The following is an 18452-nucleotide window of genomic DNA, read 5'->3' on the forward strand; positions in this document are numbered from 1 at the left end:
GTACATCAGCTCTCCAGACTGCCTCCAGGAGATTCTCACTAAGGCCAGCTTGAACAACCAACACTGAACCCCAAATGAGAACCATATGGATGTAGGATGAGACTAAGTAACCCAGCAAAAGAATCAGACACTGCCAAGAAAGCCAATTAAAATGAGCTAAAGAACCACTATTGACTGGCACCTTTAGAAACCACAGTTCCCAGCCAGAATATATCCAGGAGACTAGAGCCAGTCAGTTTGGTTGGAAGAAAACTGAATTTGAACAACTGTTGGGCCCTGAGATCAAAAAGGTCATATCAACCCAAAATAAGCGGAAACCAATGTCAACCCAAAATATGCGGAAACCAATGCAACGACCTTTTCATGTGCAGGGGTAAAACTATGGAATGCCCTTGTTAGCCAAATTCAGAAATGCAGTGACAGGAGTTCATTTAGAAAACTGTTAAAAACACAATTATTTGTTGATGCATTTTTCTGAGTATTGATTGTTGTTAGAAATAATGCTGTCTGTTTCTATTTGTCCTGATTTGTTTTAACATTTTATGTATTTAACCATTTTGTAAACCGTTTTGATATAAAACAATATAGAAATTTTTTAAATAAATAAATATATATTTATTTTAAAAAAATTTTTTAGCCTTCCTCAATTGCAGATCCGAATTCCCCTGAAATACATGTTAGTGTGGGAAGCAGATTTGGGCAGGAATATAACCCGAGGAATGGTCATGACCTGGAAGCATATTAATACTCTGGGTTTAGCTACTGTAATGGTGGAAATGGATATTACACTCCTATTCTTCTAGCCAAACTCTCTGGAGGGGAGGATGGGAAGTATTGGCGGGGCTGTGGGTTACCAGGCACTTATTTGCACATGCTGTGGTATTGTGGAATGGCTCGGGGGTACTGGATCTCAGTATTCCGAGCACTGTCATCTGTTCTGCTTAGGGATCTTGAGCTCTCCATTGGGTTAGTTTTTCTGCATCATTATGATAATGTCTGGGAGGAGGGGAAAATTCACTTCACCAAACTGTTCCTGACAAAGGCTCACTTGGTGCTGGCGGCCAGTTGGAAACAGTCTGCTGCTCTGGACGTGCAATTAGTGCTGACTAAACTGGACGATTGGTATGCTCTGTATAGGCTGACAGCCTTGAAGCATCCCACAGCTCGCCAGCTATGTCAGTTGAGCCAAAGCCTTTTAATCTCCCCGACCCTACAAAAATACAGAAAAATACTAGAACTACAGAAAAAAAACCGCACACTTCACTCGAATCCTGAAAGAACAGGACAGACAGACAGGGTGGGGACTAAAAGAAAGAAAATCAGCAGGTAAGAACCTAATTTCTCCTTCTTTAGCAACTCGCCAGACTGGCCCAGTTCACTGATGGTATGTACCAAAGCAGCACCCATCATTGGTGGGACTCCCAGAGAGTCGCCACCAGAACATGCTCATCAAACACCGTGTCCCAATGCTCCTGAACGTCTACATGGTAGTGTCACACAAAGGAATGGAGAGAAGACCACACCGCAGTTTTACAAATATCCATTGGAGGCACAAAAGACGACTCGGCGCAAGAAACTGCCTGACTGAGAGTGGAATGAGCCTTGAGAAATTCCAAAACAGACTTCTTCTGAAGATATGCGTAAACGATAAGTCTCCTAGATCCTGCGCGCAATGGTAGTCTTAGAAGTATCGCCCCCTTACGAGGACTCGCTAAAAGAACAAAAAGGTGATCCGATTTCCGGATCTCCTGGGTCCACTGAACATAAGAGGAAAGAACCTGACAGTAGTGCTGCCCGATTCACAATTTGAATCGATTCACCTATTCATTTCGGATGAATCGGTTCGAATTGATTCAAAAACAAAAAAAGTCGGCCTCTCGATTTGGCGACTGATCCACCCCCTAAAGCAGGATCGGCAGCGCTGCCTCTTGCAGGCCAGCCGCTGCCACTCCTCCTTTAGAGAGCGAGTGGGGAGTATCTGTCAGGAAGTGCTTCTGTCTGACTTCCCCCCTGTCCTCCCGGCATCAATTTACCTCATTTCAGCATCCTGGATAAGATCGCTAGTGCTAGCTATCTTAGCAAGCTGCCATTGGGTCTTCCGAGCTGCCTTTTCTCTACCGCGATCCCGCCCATCCTCTAACATAAGAGGAAGGGCGGGATCGTGGTAGAGAGAAGGCAGCTCAGAAGACCCGATGGCAGCTTGCAAAGATCGCTAGCACTAGCGATCTTATACAGGCTGCTGAAATGAGGTAAATTGATGCCAGGAGACCAGGGGGAACACGCAGGCCTTCCGGGGAGGGTGCAGTCCTTTGGGGGGGTGTACAGGTCTTCAGGGGGGCCAGGCAGGCCTTGGGTACAGGCCTACAGGAGGGACAGGCAGGCCTTGGTGCAGCCTTCAGGGGAGACAGGCAGGCCTTGGGTGCAGGCCTTCAGGGGAGACAGGCAGGCCTTGGGTGCAGGCAGGCCTTCAGGGGTGGGGTGTAGGCATTCGGGGGATGACGACAGACCTTCAGGGGGGGACAAACCTTCAGGGGAATGGGCCCTGGTGTAGAAGTACACGGAGGGAGGGAAGGGGGGATGGAGTCAAAGAGACATGCCGGACTTTGGGGGGAAGAAATAATGGGGCTAAAAATAGAGGAGAGGGATAGAAATGATGGGCAATGGGATTTAGAACATAAGAACATAAGCAGTGCCTCCGCTGGGTCAGACCAAAGGTCCATCGTGCCCAGCAGTCCGCACACGCGGTAGCCCAACAGGTCCAGGACCTGGACTGTAATCCTCTATCTATACCCCTCTATCCCCTTTTCCAACAGGAAATTGTCCAATCCTTTCTTGAACCCCAGTACCGTACTCTGCCCTATTACGTCCTCTGGAAGCGCATTCCAGGTGTCCACCACACGTTGGGTAAAGAAGAACTTCCTAGCATTCGTTCTGAATCTGTCCCCTTTCAACTTTTCCGAGTACCCTCTTGTTCTTTTATTATTCGAAAGTTTGAAGAATCTGTCCCTCTCCACTCTCTCTATGCCCTTCATGATCTTGCAAGTCTCTATCATATCCCCTCTAAGTCTCCTCTTCTCCAGGGAAAAGAGTCCCAGTTTTTCTAACCTCTCAGCGTATGAAAGGTTTTCTATCCCTTTTATTAGACGTGTCGCTCTTCTCTGAACCCTCTCGAGTAACGCCATATCTTTCTTAAGGTACGGCGACCAATATTGGACGCAGTACTCCAGATGAGGACGCACCATCGCCCGATACAACGGCAGGATAACTTCTTTTGTTCTGGTTGTAATACCCTTCTTGATTATGCCTAGCATTCTATTCGCCTTCTTAGCGGCCGCTGCGCACTGTGCCGTGGGCTTCATTGTCATGTCCACCATTACCCCCAAGTCCCTTTCTTGGGTACTCTCCTTCAATAATATCCCTTCCATCGTATAGCTGCACCTTGGGTTTCTGCTACCCACATGTAGTACTTTACATTTCTCAATGTTGAACTTCATCTGCCATCTCGTCGCCCATTCCCCTAGTTTGTTCAAGTCTCTTTGCAATTCTTCGCAGTCCTCTTTAGTCCGAGCTCCACTAAATAGTTTTGTGTCGTCCGCAAATTTTATTATCTCACACTTCGTCCCTGTTTCCAGATCATTTATGAATATATTAAATAGCAGCGGCCCAAGCACCGAGCCCTGCGGGACACCACTCGTGACCCTCCTCCAGTCCGAGTAGTGTCCCTTCACTCCCACCCTCTGTTTCCTACCCGCTAACCAGTTTCTGATCCATCTATGTACATCTCCTTCCACCCCATGGTTCTTCAGTTTTCGAAGTAGGCGTTCGTGGGGTACTTTGTCAAAGGCTTTTTGGAAGTCTAGATATATGATGTCTATGGGGTCACCTCTGTCCATTTAGGGAGGGAAGGAACAGAAAGGGAGAGAAGTTGAACACAAGGGATGGTGTGGAGGGGGGATAGAGATACTGGATAGGAGGGTAGTTGGGAAAAGAAAGGGAGAGATGGTGGACCCTGGGGTGGTGGGGAAGGAGGGAGAGATGCTGGATGAAAAGGTAGTTGAGAAAGGGTGGATCTGTGGATGGAGATGAAAAAAAAGGAAAGATGCCAGACCTCCGGGGGAGGGAAGAGAAACGGAAGGGGAGGACAGAGATGGCAGATGGATGGTTAGCACGGAGAAAGAAGAAAGAAGGAGACCCTGGCAAGCAAGTTATCAGAAGACAACCAGAGCCTGGGACCAACAAGATTTGAATAATGACCAGACAACAAAAGGTAGAAAATTTTATTTTATTTTCTGTTTTGTGCTTACAATATGTCAGATTTGAAACGTGTATCCTGCTAGAGCTGGTGTTAGACCGCAAATGTGAGCTAGGATTTAACAGAGAAAGGAAAAGTATTTTTTGTTTGTTTACACCACAGCGCTAGTGTGGTTAAGAGAAGGAAGAGGGGGTGAAGAGGCTATAAAAGGGGTGAAGAAGTTATAAAATAAACCCACCAGGATGTTTTAAAAACAAAAACAAAAAAAAAAAACCACCCAATTGTGCAGGAAAATCGAATCGAAAAATCGATTGAATAGGCTGAATCGAATCAAAATTTTTTTTTCCTGAATCGGGCAGCACTACCTGACAGACATCCAACTTGCGCAACTGCCTTTGCTCCGAAGAACCCTCCCAATTACCCAAGACTGGGAGGACCACTGACTGATTGACATGAAAAAGTGAGACCACCTTCTGAAGAAAGGAAGGAACAGGCCACAGCACAACACACTCCCTAGAAAACTCCAGGAAGGGAGGCCTACAAGAAAAAGCCTGCAACTCAGAAACACATCTTGCAGAAGTAATGGCCACCAGGAAAACCGCCTTGAGAATAAGGTCCTTCAACGAGCAGGAACCCAGGGACTCAAAGGGTGGGTGCAGAAACACGGACAGAACCAGACTGAGATCCCAGGCTGGAACTGAAGGTCACACTGGAGTCCAAAGCAATTTGGCCACCCTCAAAAAGCAAACCATTTCCGGATAAGAAGTTAAACGCTTACCCTGCAGCAAACTGCGAAACACAGACAAAGCTGCAAGTTGAACCCGGAGAGAAGACCAGGCCAGGTCCCTATCCAGGCTATCCTGAAAGAACTTGAAGACGTGAGGCAAAAAGGTGTGAAAGGAAAATACTCCGCACGCTGCACACCACTCCTCAAAAATGCGCCAAACACGCACAAAAGCCCAGGAAGTGGAAAGCCTCCGGGATCCCAAGACAGTGAACATAAGAACATAAGAAATGCCGCTGCTGGGTGAGACCAGTGGTCCATCATGCCCAGCAGTCCGCTCATGCGGCGTCCCTTTAGTCAAAGACCAGCAGCTTAACTGAGACTATCCCTACCAGCGTACGTCCTTGTTCAACAGGAACTTGTCTAACTTTGTCTTGAATCCCTGGAGGGTGTTTTCCCCTATAACAGCTTCCGGAAGAGCATTCCACTTTTCTACCACTCTCTGGATGAAGAACTGGCGACTTCAAGGTATCCCTATCCCCCTCCTGGATAGGATATAGGCAAGCCATAGAGCGTGCAAAACAAAAGGGCGACTCCGCCATCTTCCATTGCGCAAGCACAATATCCTGAATATCCTGATGCATAGGAAAAGAGCGAGAGGCTAAGAAGATCCCCCAAAACAGGGGTCCACCACACGCGGGGGCTCCTTCACATTTTCCTTGAAGTGCAACACTGAGGAAACCTGAAGAATAAGCTCCTGGAGCTCTTCTCGCTGAACGATGCACACCACCGATGCATCCTCGCAAGATGGCAGAACCGAAAAACCTCCGCCAGCGGGATCCGTCCCCCAGAGAATATCCTGGAGGTTCACCAGAGGGTCCAGGTCCTCATCAAACAAAAACTGCCCGCCATACAAAAAAATCATCATCCCAAGAAACCCTCGGCTGCTTGGATAAAAGGGGAGGAGATGGGGCTGAAACTGGCACTAAGGGGGGCTGAGCCAGAGTGGATGCAGAAGGGAACCCTCCCCAAGGCGGAAGCAGGTCCCTTGGACACCTGAAGAAAAGGCTTGCACAAGGCTAAAACAAAATCAGGGGAAGAAACCCTGGCGGCCCAATGGTACATAGCAGAGGACCCAGCAGAAACTTGCCCCTGTCTCTCCAAAACAGGGGGAAGGTCAAATGAAGCTACAGACAAAATGGAGGTGCTTCCCACCAAAAACAGAGCAAAGCCCAACGAGAAAAACGTCCCTGAAGCCTGTAGCAACTGAGAAGCCTGAAACACCCCAGCCGCTAAAGCAGGCAAGCCAGCAGTAGCTGTAAGGGAGTCTCCAGCAGCTTTGGCGGCAAGAGAAACCCTATTTCCCTGACCATCGGCAGCTGAGGAAATCCCTGTGCGGGCGGCAAGGGAAGCCCAGGCTTCGCCACTAGCAGCTGCCAGTGTGTGAGGCACTCTAAGGGGATCCCTGGACGCTGGCACCCGAAGCTGACGAAGATTCCCCTTCGCAGTGGCAGGCACACCCTGAGTACAGGCCAGCCACATCAATCTCGCGTCCATAGCACAATGAGCATTATGCAACCTAGCTAAGGAAAGAGTGCCGGTTAACAAGAAAAATAAATTACAGTCAATTGAAGGCTTCCCTTCAGACCGATACTGCCTTAGGATTTTTTATTTTCTGTCAGAACAGACTCCACTGGCTCTCTAAGCCATATGCCTTGCTGGTATCGGTGGCAAGGCTTACAGCTGAGGCACCTCTACAAAATTTGGGGAAGGTGGAGGAAATGGGGGAGGGACTCAACTCGTGACCCGGCAAATGTGACACCCCCGAGGTTAGACAGATCCCCAAAAGGGTCCCCCCCAAGCTTAGTCTGGCACCAGACAAGGACAAGAAGGCCACTGAACAACATCCAACAGGTCTACACTAACCCAAGGAAGACTAACAACAGCTTACCACACCTGCTTGGAGACTGAGAACAGACTGAATATATTAAGGGGAAGCACAGCTACTTGTATAGCAGCCAAAAGGTTTTGTCTCAGTCTCCACCTGCTGGTCTTGGCGAGCTATTACCCATCAGTGAACTGGGCTGGTCTAGAGAATTGCTAAAGAAATGAAATTTTTTTGTATTTTAATATATAGTTGAATATGAATGTACTGAGATATTAGGAAGTGTTCTTTGGCGTATAAAACTCATATTTCTGAATTGTGTATGAACACTTTTTTACTTATACACTACTTCTTTAGACAAAGATTAGAACTTTTTCTACCTTCATCTGACTTGTAAACTAACAGTGTAATTACACAATAGTAAAGTCTCCTGTGAGCAAGCAATTTCAAATTATTTGTGTATACTATGATTGACATTCAACCTTTGCAAATTCTACATAAGGAAAAACAGACTACTCACTGGAGCAGTTTGAAGTTTAAAGACAGGTGGGGCTGGCAGCTCTTCTATTTCTGGACGATTCCAGGGTCTTGCATTGTAAACTGCTTTTGTAGGAGACTGAAAAAAAAAACCCAAAAAAACAGTTTTACACAATGTTTTCCACTTTTTAGAAAGGAAAGCTGTTACAACTCAATAACATGAGAATATTTATTAAAATGTATTTTCGCATTTGAATATCCCTCTCATTTCTAAGTATTTATCTTGACAAATATCTGTCAACAACTGGGCCAAAATCCATGTTATAATCTATATTTTTACTAAAAACTAAAACCCTTAAGCATGAAATTTCTATTGCATTTCTACCCGGATCTTGTTGTAAACTACTTCACACTAATTGGATCAAGATATTTTTCTACAATAACTTAAGAACTGTCATACTAGGTTAGACCAAAAGGTCCATCAAAGTCAGTATTTTCTTTCCGAGGTCTACCAAGCTACAAGTACTTGGAAGAATCTCAACAGGTAGACTGATCTCATTTCTTATTCCAAAGGACAAGCAGCTTTTTTTTTTAATAAACTTTGCTATTATTACAGCACTCCAGTCAGCACTGAAGTCTCTCAGAGCTGGATCCACTCTGGGTAGTGATGGATTCACAGTGGAGTGTTTCAAATCTTTTCAAACCATACTGTTACCTCATCTTTTTATCAATCACAACTGACGAAAAGTCAGATATTAGGGACTATAGCAGAAGCTTTAACAATAGTTTTTCCAAAGCCAAACAAAGATCCTATGTTAGTGTCAAACTATAGGCCTATTTCTTTAATCAATGTAGATGGAAAAATTCTAGCTAAACTAAGGTTAGTGAAGGCTCTCCCTTACATGATTGGAATGCACCAAACGAGCTTTGTTGCTCAAAGACATTCTTCAAATAATACCAGATTGGCATTTCATATGCTAAATTTAGCAAAAACAATGGATGATCCGGCCTTCTATGTCTCTTTGGATGCAGAGAAGACCCTTGATCGTGTAGAATGGACTTTTATATATCAAGCGATGGATTGGTTTGGAATAGGATCCAGATTCATTCAAATGATTCAAACTTTGTATAGTTCCCCTTCTGCCAGATTATATATTAATAATACATTCTCAGAACGTTTTTCTCTGAAGAGGGGAGTTAGACAAGGATGTCCCTCATCTCATTTGCTTTTTGATATTGTTTTGGCATCCTTGTTGGCAATTTGGCAGGCAAATGAGATACAGGGAATTCCATATGCGAGTCAAGATTATAAAGTTTCGGCTTATGCAGATGATATTTATTTATTTGAAGAATCCTGAATCAACCATCCTTTGTTTACTGGAATTGATTGATTGTTTTGGAAAATTTTCAGGTTATAAGATAAATTGGAGTAAATCTGAGGTTCTTCCACTGAATGTACATTGTGTAAAAGCTTTATTTGATCCATTCCCCTTCCTTTGGAAGGAAGAGGGAATAAAATATTTGGGTATAATGATTAAAAAAAACATTGGAAGATACAATGACAGTAAATGAAAAATCCTTATTGTTGAAAGTTAAAAGAAATGTGTGAGCATTGGAATCCATTACATCTTTCTTGGTGGGGGAGAGTCCAAACCATCAAAATTATGATTTTGCCTTTGGTTTGTTACCAAATGAGTATGTTACCAGTTTATTTCCAAAGTTCCTTTTATAAAAAATTAAATTGGATTCTTACAAAATTTCTTTGGCTGGGTAAAACTGCTAGAATAGCCTTAGTATCTTTTCAAAAATCTCAATCGGCAGGAGGGATAAATTTTCCAAATTTTTACAGGTATCATCAAGCCTTTATATTGCATCAGAGTATGTATTGGATCCTTCCTGAACTCATGGACAATCTGCCAGACTGGTTGATACTGGAAAGTCATCTTTTGGCCCCATTACATCTTAACCATATTTTGAAAATCAAGTTTCCTCAAATATACAAGGACAATATTATTCTTCAATCTACCTGGAAGACATTAAAATTTATTGATGCCTTAACTTTGGTTTCAGTACAACAATCCACTTATCAATCCCTATGGTTAAACTCCAAAATAAAAAATTGGCGAGACTAAAATCCTCTGGAAACATTGGTTGCAGGCAGGCATACATACTTTAGATGAGGTAATTCAGAATGGGAAAATGGTAAATTTATTACAATTGCAACAATCATTTAGAATCTCAAAATCTCAAGGTTATAAATGGTTGCAGCTGAAACAGGCCATTCAGAACGGGTTCCCTGACTGGCATAACTTAAAAAAATCAGTATAGCTTGCCGGGCCTATGTTTTCAGACAGATTTGCAAGGGCACCAGGCTGCCAAGTGGTACAAATTAATATCTGAATATTTGAATAAAAAACCTAAAACAAGCTTAAAAGATATTTGGAGCATTGAGATTAAGCAGCAGATTTCTGCTACTCAATGGCCACGGATTTGGACTTGGAGAATGAGATGTACAGCATCAGCATCTATGAGACAAACTTGATTTTTTCTGTTTTATAGAATTTTTTGGACCCCAGCTTGTATACAAAAGTTGGATAGTTCAAAGTCTAATAGATGCTGGCACTGCCATCTTGAAATAGGGACACTGGATCATTTGTCGTTTTATTGTCCCTTGATACCCAATTTTTAGAAATCAATATGGGGGAAAATTAATATGGTACTTGAGATATCGATACCATTATCTTACGATGTGGTCCTATTTGGGACTTTGTGGACTGCTAAGAATCCAATAAACATATACAAAAGCTGACTTCTGATCATGACAGGGGTGGCCATACAGATGATAACCAGAAACTGGAAAAACTGGGATATGCTAAACTATTCTTTTTGGTGGAAAACACTCTGTTTGTATTACAGATAAGAAAAAATGTATATAGAACAAATGGGAAATAATATAATTTTTTAAAAAGTATGGGGTCCATTAGAGACATTTTTAAACTTAAAGACTGACTAATTGATGAACCTTTAATTTCTTGATGATCTTTATACACATCCAGGGAGGGCGGAAAGGAGGGGGGGAAATATTTTATTTATTATCTGTTTGAAGATAAGTGCTGTTTATATGTTATTCTTCTGATTGTATACTTTGTTTGTGCTTTGTATAAGTTTTGAAAATGAATAAAGATTTACAAAAAAAAAACCCAAAAACTTTGCTATTAGAGGGGACAAAGTTTGTTCCTGTCCCCAAGGACTCTGGGCTAGATTCTCAAAACTCTGGTAAAAACTGATGAGCCGCAGTCACAACAGTTATTGTAGCTCGTTCAAAAAGGCGAGTCATTCTTAAAAAAAAAAAAAAAAAAAAAAAAAAAACCATGCATGCAAATGAGGCCTGGAGAGTAGGTTTGCTAAATTTACATGAGATGAGTTACTGGTTAGCAATTGGCAATGCGCAGAATAAACCATGAACCATGGTATGGGTGGCTATCAGGGGCAGTATGTCAATCATAAGAATGCCAGAGCTATTGGATGAAGGGGAAGGGAAGGGAAAAACTACTATAATTCATGTAAATCTTGTAATTTGTTTTTAATGTCAAATTTTATCATGAACAGCCAGAAACACATAAGACAGCTTATAATATACACGCTCAAAAAGCGTGCTTTTGTCAACCCCCCCACCAAAAAAAAAAAGATAGTTTATGTGAATCATGTAATTTTTACTCTGTTTCATTAGCTATAGTCAAAACACACACCAGAAATGCATTTTTCACAATGCTGGCACAGTACTCGCATCCCCGGACCAGTTGCTGATTTTTGCTCGTCAAAAGCAGACACCGCGCTTGGAGAATCGCTTGGTGATGATGAAGAATCGACCGGAATGCTCGTATAAATATTGATGAGCCCATTTACAAGGCAGAATCAGTGTTCTAGGAAGCTCCGAAAAGACCACAGTAAACTGTTTTGAGAATCCGCCACTAAAATATATTCATGCTAAACCAGCTGGAACCGGTTTAACGACCGCGTTAAAACAACATTAAGTTTTGAGAACCTGGGCCTCTGTCCCTTTCTCCATCGACTCTGTCCTCAATTGCATGAGCCTCAATCACTTATGATTTTATTAAAGTATAAAAAGGGACAATATTCTGTACAATTGTTTATAAATCATAATTAGAGCCTTCCATTTTGATGTGGTTTTGGTACAACCTTCCCAAAGACTCAGGGCTAGATGCACCAAAACCTCCGATTGTCGCTAAATCAGTTTGACTGGTTTAACGACTGATCATATTTTCCAACTCGATGCTCTAAACAGCCTCATCATGTGGTTTTCCAAGCAGTCCTATATTCTCCAATTCTGGCATGCAAATGAGGTCATTAATATTAAAACATTAATATTAAAAAATATGACCACGTTAGCCCCTATTACACTAAACTCCACTGGCTGCCGGTGAAGGCAATGATCATCTTCAAATTCGCCTGCCTCTGCTTCAAAACCCTAGCAGGCTCTTCTCCAATCTACCTATCCGAGCACCTTGAAATTGTTGGCCCCTCTCGTACACGAAACACCTACCTGCTCTCCTTTCTTTCCCTGAAAGGCTGCCTCTACATGAAATTTCTCAACAGATCCCTTGCTTTCCAAGCGGGCAAATGGAACAAATGCCTCACAGCACTCATCTCCAATTCCCCCCCCCCTACCAAATGTTCAGGAAGTCAATCAAAACCTAACTTTTTGATAAATTCCTCTAACTTCTCCCCCCCTCTTCCTTGGACCTTGACTTACCTCAGACTCTCGACTCCTCCAATCCTGTCAGCCACCAAATGGCTTAACAAAATGGATCACCCTATCCAACTAATCACCCCTTCTTCGTTACCTCCCTTACTAAATGCCTCTGCTCTGCTTTATCGAACTCCGCAGTATATATCACCGCCGTATGTAACACTACTGTATGAACTCCACTATATATATGCAACCTACAACAATTGTAACTTCTCTGCAATAGTAACCGACCTGAAAAATAACTTCACCGTAAATGTAGCGTCGCCAAAAATGTAAATGTAGCTATGCCCAAAAAAAAAAAAAATGTGTAACTTCACTGTAATGTACAGTCTCTTCATCTGTTAACCGCATAGAACTTCCATGGTAATGTGGTATACAAAAATAAAGTTATTATTATTAAAACCAGGCATCCATCCAATCGATGCCCTAAACTTGCATGCCAGAATAGGGTTGGTAGGACCGACTTGGAAAAGCTGACAGGTAAACTGGGTTTTTTTCCCCTAGATAGGCACAGAAGTTATGCCCCACCCACAACAAAACTGGTACCAAAAAATTGACATAAGAGATGTCTAAGCCCTCCTGCTGCAAACCACCCCTCTCCTGCGCCAGTCAACATCAGGAGGGATGCCCACTCTCTCATGCCAACAGATGCCACCCCATACCCCCTGAGCCTCACCTATACCTGTTGACACAGTAGACAGCAGGATGGATGCTTAAGACCCTGATTGGCTCAGAAGCCTGTATCCACAGGATACAGAGGAAGGAGTCTAAGGCCCCGACAGATGCCAAAGGCCCTTCCCAGTGGGAGGGACCCTAGACATCTGAGCCAATTAGAATCTTAGGCCTCTCCCCGTGCATCCCAGAATGGGATGGCCTGCCATTTTGGAGTGGCAAGTCTGCGAGCAGGAGGGACTGTGCAACCCTCCTGCTGTCTACTGTGTCAACAAGTACAGAGGTTTAGGGGGTGTGGGGGGACATCTGGTGGCAGGAGGGAATGGGCTTCCTTTCTGCTAATTTTTTTCTTTTAGGAAGGGAAGGGGTCAGTTCAGTGGTAGGAGGGAGTGGACATCCCTCCTGCTGATTTTGGCTGGGGGGGAGGGTTTAAGGCGGCGGCAAGAAGGAGTGGGCATCCCAACTGCTGAATTTTTCATACAATTGTCATGGGGGGGGCCCTCACAATTTTTTTTGGTGGGGACAGATTCTGTGAGTGTGTAACACACACACACACACCATCTGTGCCCATAATTTTTTTTTAAAGGCTTGCTGTCCCAAACAGCAGAGCAGCAGGAGGCTGCTTCAGAGCTTCCCCTGCAGCGCAGCTGTTCAGGATTCTCTACTTATGTGTTGAGTCAGTTTTCCAACAACTGGTGGAGTGGGATTAGGGTAGACATCTGACAACTCATTTGTATGGATAGCTGTTTGGAAAATTGACCAAAAAAATTAGCCAACAGCAACCCACATGGTCTTAACAACTGTGCTTTGCGCATCTAGCCCTTAGTTACCTGTGTTTTTATATCATCTAGGAAGATAACTGGATTCTTTTTCAGATATGGGTGTAGAAGAAAACCTAACTTGTATAGTGGATGAACAGGAAAATAAATGTCTGCTAAATGTTGGAAATGTTCTTTGATGCCAGTAACGATGGATGAATCTGTTGCAGTAACAGTAAGATGCTTGAGTAGCAGGGCACATGATGGAAGGACATTGCAGATGGTAGGAGTTTATCGGCAGATAAGACTCTTGTTGCCACAAAGGCAGACAATACACAAATGTCATTTAACAGTAGTTCATTTAAATCCAAAAGCAGCTTCTGTCATTGAATTCAGTTGCCAATTGTCTAAGATGTGTTAAGTTTTTACATATTGTTACTAGCATTTTATAGATGCTGTTCCATCTAGTTGGAACAGTCTGTTTAAAGGCTAGTCTCAATTAGAGAATGACATGGAGACATTGCTCCTTATCTCCATGGGCGCCCTCTCTCTATGTCCCCGTCCCCATAGGTTCCATCTCTGTCCCTGTCCCACAGGCTCTGTCCCCATTTCCGTGGTTAACCATGGGTACCTATCCCCGCGTCATTCTCTACTTGCTATATCCTCCAGCAATGAATTCCAGAGCTTATTTTTTTGTGTTGTTTGAACAAATTTGTTTAAATATGCTACTTAGTTACTTCATGGAGTGCCTCCTAATACTTTTTACATGTGTTAATAACCAAATTTGCGGGGGCGTGGCTTAGACACGCATGAGGAAGGTCGGCTAACAGAAGAGCTCCGTAAAAAAAGTCCGTGAAAGAACAAAAAGTCGCAAAAAATTTGAAGATTTAAGAATTATCTTCATGATAAATAAAGAAAAAAACGCAATGGCGTCAGGAAAACAAAACAAAAACGATTTTGCAGTCTCGGGTAGCAGCAAAAGAGCGAAGCCAGAACAAGAGACGGGTTTAAAAACTGGAGATTCGGAAGTAATGAAAGAACTGAAAGAAATCAAAGAAATGCTTTCAATTCTCACTAAAAAAGTTACCGAATTAACTGATGATGTTTCAACATTAAATAAAAAGATGGATCTAATAGAGCTAAAATCTAATGATTTAGAAGAAAGAATGATAACAGTGGAAGAGGAAATACTCAACAACAAAATTGAAAAAAAGAAAATTGAAACACTTACTAAAGAGTTGGAGGATTACTCGAATCGTGAGAGAAGGAGCAATGTTCGTCTGATAGGTCTGCCGGAAGGAGCAGAAAAAGGAAATCCGGTGGCCTTTATCGAAAACTTACTACCAAAACTACTTCCTCTAAAAACCAAATATCCCATAGAGATAGAAAGAGCACATAGAGTGCCGACAAAAAGATCAGAAAAATATCAAGGTCCGAGGCCACTGATTTTTAAGCTGTTGCGACACCAACAGGTTATAGAAATATTTCAACTTGCAAAACAAAATAAGGGATTACAATATCAAGATGCCCGTATTCATTTTGTCCCGGATTTCGCAAAAAACACCGCGATTAAAAGAAAGAAGCTATTGGATTTGAGACCACAACTACGAGAGATGGGTGCAAAGTTTGGTCTAGTATACCCAGCAAATATGAAAGTGACCATTGCAAATAAAACCTTAACTTTTGATAATGCAGAAGAGCTACAAAAATTTATACAAAACCAGGAAATACCAATGTCACCTTAATCTTTTCTTTAATATAAGTTGAATATTTTAATTGTCAAATTTTAGGATTATTATATGGTATAAGCAAATAATAATAATATTGTTTTTTCCATACTAACGATTTAGAACGTTTTTAATTCTGTTCAAAATTTCACTTCAACGATCTTTCTGCTACAGCTAAAGAGAGGATAAACATTCTATATTGGAATGATTATGATAATTTAACACCTGAAATTTAAGGATCTCAGACAAAAAGTAATATAGTAATATAAACAAGTAAGAATATAAAAGTTAATATGGGAATGCTATAAAATCTTTAAATTTAGTATTAGAAAATTGAAACGTACAATACTAATTGTTATTAACATTGAAAGGAAACGTAATAAAAAAGTTCTAAAGATTAAATGCAATTTGTTTTATGAACCGGAGCTTCCTTCCTTTAAACTTGAATGCAAGAATGTATGAGAGTATGTATATATGTATGAATATCTACTTTTTAAAATTAGTGGCAGGAAAAAAATACTACTAACTTTTTATGTTCATTGCAACTACAAATCCCAGACATCTCTACGAAAGGAACTAGATGAAAGAAGATCTCAAAAAATCGGAAGGATGACGAATAACAGGATTAGGTATTTTTCTTGGCTTGATATTAGAGGATTACATCGGAATACCATAAAATAAAATCTTCCAAAAAGATCAGACATTACAGAAGATAAATATGAAAGGAAAAGAAATAAAGAACGAATAATAAACTAAAAATAGATCGACGTTGGAACCGGAACTCACTCGGACTATATAGATTTGTGAAAAGAAAAGGAAAACATACTGGTTATAGAAATATCAAGAGGACATGAAGGAAAATAATAATTAATTGGAAGAATAACGAAGATGGAACTGATACTTCATTGACTTTCATAAACTTCAAAACAGAGAAAAATTTGACATTATAAACATAAAAATGTGATCAGGAAGTATGATATATGAATGAGGTATGCTTCTGCTTTTGAAGGAAGGGAGCTCTGGATTGAAGAGATTTATCGTATGCTTAGCTTCATATTTCTGAAACGTTCTCTGTATTTCAAAGATAAGTACTATAGAAACCAATAATTGATTGGATTTAAGCTAATGAAAGAAAAATTTCATTTTACTATATATAAGTATAATATGAATATAAAGAGATATATTATTTCATATATTTATATATGATTTAAAATAACATGAAGAACAGAAATGGAATTTATAAAGGTGATTTATATGAAATATAATAAGGAACTCAAATTATATTTCAAATTATCTGAATCAATACATTTATAATAAAATATGGAAATATTGAAATGGGTAGATAATAATATAATTTAAAGAGTATAATTAAAATTGGATAAAAAAAACAACCTGTTTAAATGTTATAAGGAATGTTAATGAAAATATTAATTTTCTTTAATAATATTTGAAATATTTGTGACTTAATTTTTGATTCTTAACAGGAACTGGACTTTTGTGGAGTGTTTTGATACCGATCTAATATGCGTGTTGCCAAGTATTCACAGCTAATATTGGGGGGGATGGGAGGGAAGAAAGGGAGGAGAGGGAGGGAAGGAATGGGAAGAATATATTATTACAATGTGTGGATATCTGATCGCAATAGTCATATGATTTTATGTCAAATTTTAACTATAAATGTAAATGGATATTAAAATTTTTACAATTAATGTCAATGGTTTAAACCATCCTATCAAAAGAAAGAAATTATTAGGATTTCTCCACAAGCAAAACGCAGATATTTATTTCATACAAGAGACACATCTTTCAGATACTGATCTAGGAAGCTAACAGGGGGTTGGATATCAAAATGTTTTTATTCACCTGCTTTAGGGAAAAAGGCAGGAGTAGCGATCCTGATAAATAAGAAATGCAATGCTGATTTTAAGTTAATAAATTTTGATCCTTCAGGAAGGTGGATACATATTAAAATGGTTCTGGGAAATACAACCCTAGATTTATTTAATCTTTATGCTCCTAATTCGAACCAAATGGAGTTTTTCAATCAAATTCAACAGATATTATTACCACTGGCTGCTTCTAATTTAGTAGTAGCTGGAGATTTCAATGCTGTAATGGATCCAATTTTGGACAAAAAACCAAGTAAATTTATAAAATCTTTAGGATTAGATAATCTGGTACAATCTTGTAATTTAATAGATATATGGCGTATTCTTCATTTAAATGATCGGGAATATTCATTTTGTTCTCAGGTCCATAAGTCTTTCTCACGAATTGATTATATATTTGTTTCTAATAACATTGCGCAGCGTGTATTAAATGCAGTTATTGATCCCATTATAATTTCAGATCATGCTGGTGTGTGGATTAACCTTCAGAATTATGACATTGATCAATTTAATTCAATATGGAGATTTAATAATGCTTTACTAGCAGACTCGAATTTCATAGAAGATCTTAAATTAAAAACGCAAGAATTTTTTCAAATTAATGATTCAGATAACATTAATATTGAGATTCTATGGGACGCTTTTAAAGCAACAATGAGAGGAAATATTATTTCATATTCAGCTTTTATTAAAAAACAACTTAAAAACCAATTTGATGATATGGAAAAACAAATTAAAATTTTAGAAAATAAATTAATTGAGAAATGGGAAAACAATACACTACAAAAGTTGTTAAAAGTAAAGGTTAAATATAATGAGATTTCTTCTCAAATTGTGAGGAAAGATATATTTTATAAACAAGTGCAATTCTATGGCAACTCAAATAAAGCTGGAAAATTATTAGCAAATTTTATTAAAGCAAAGAAAAGAAAATCCAAGATTATTGCAATTAAAGACACACAAAGTAATACACACACCAACACTAAAGATATTTTAACACAATTTCTTGATTTTTATAAAGAATTATATTCTTCTAATTCTTATGAAAAGAAAGAACAAGATGGATTAACTTTCTTAAATTCATTTATTGGGACAAATGTTCCGGATCATATAAAAAGAAGTTTAGAAGAACCTATATCTTTAAAAGAAATAGAAACAGCATTGAAGTCTCTTAGAGTTGGATCCGCTCCAGGTGGAGATGGATATACTGTTGAATTTTATAATTCATTTCAAAATATTATTTTACCATATCTGTTAAAATTGTATCAATATCAAATGAATAATGGTAATATATCAG

General features: G+C 40.2%; 1 protein-coding gene across 4 annotated transcripts in view; it reads right to left on the minus strand.

The window, feature by feature from the left end:
- WAPL (WAPL cohesin release factor) overlaps positions 1-18452 on the minus strand; it is a 315421-nt gene that overhangs the window by 192117 nt on the left and 104852 nt on the right. For all 4 annotated transcript variants that reach the window (XM_033941573.1, XM_033941575.1, XM_033941572.1 and 1 more), the window contains one exon: positions 7382-7477. In XM_033941573.1, the coding sequence (XP_033797464.1) occupies positions 7382-7477 (96 nt within the window). The remainder of the gene's footprint in view (positions 1-7381; positions 7478-18452) is intronic.

The sequence above is a fragment of the Geotrypetes seraphini genome, chromosome 4 (assembly GCF_902459505.1).
Source record: "Geotrypetes seraphini chromosome 4, aGeoSer1.1, whole genome shotgun sequence".
Lineage (NCBI taxonomy): Eukaryota > Metazoa > Chordata > Amphibia > Gymnophiona > Dermophiidae > Geotrypetes > Geotrypetes seraphini.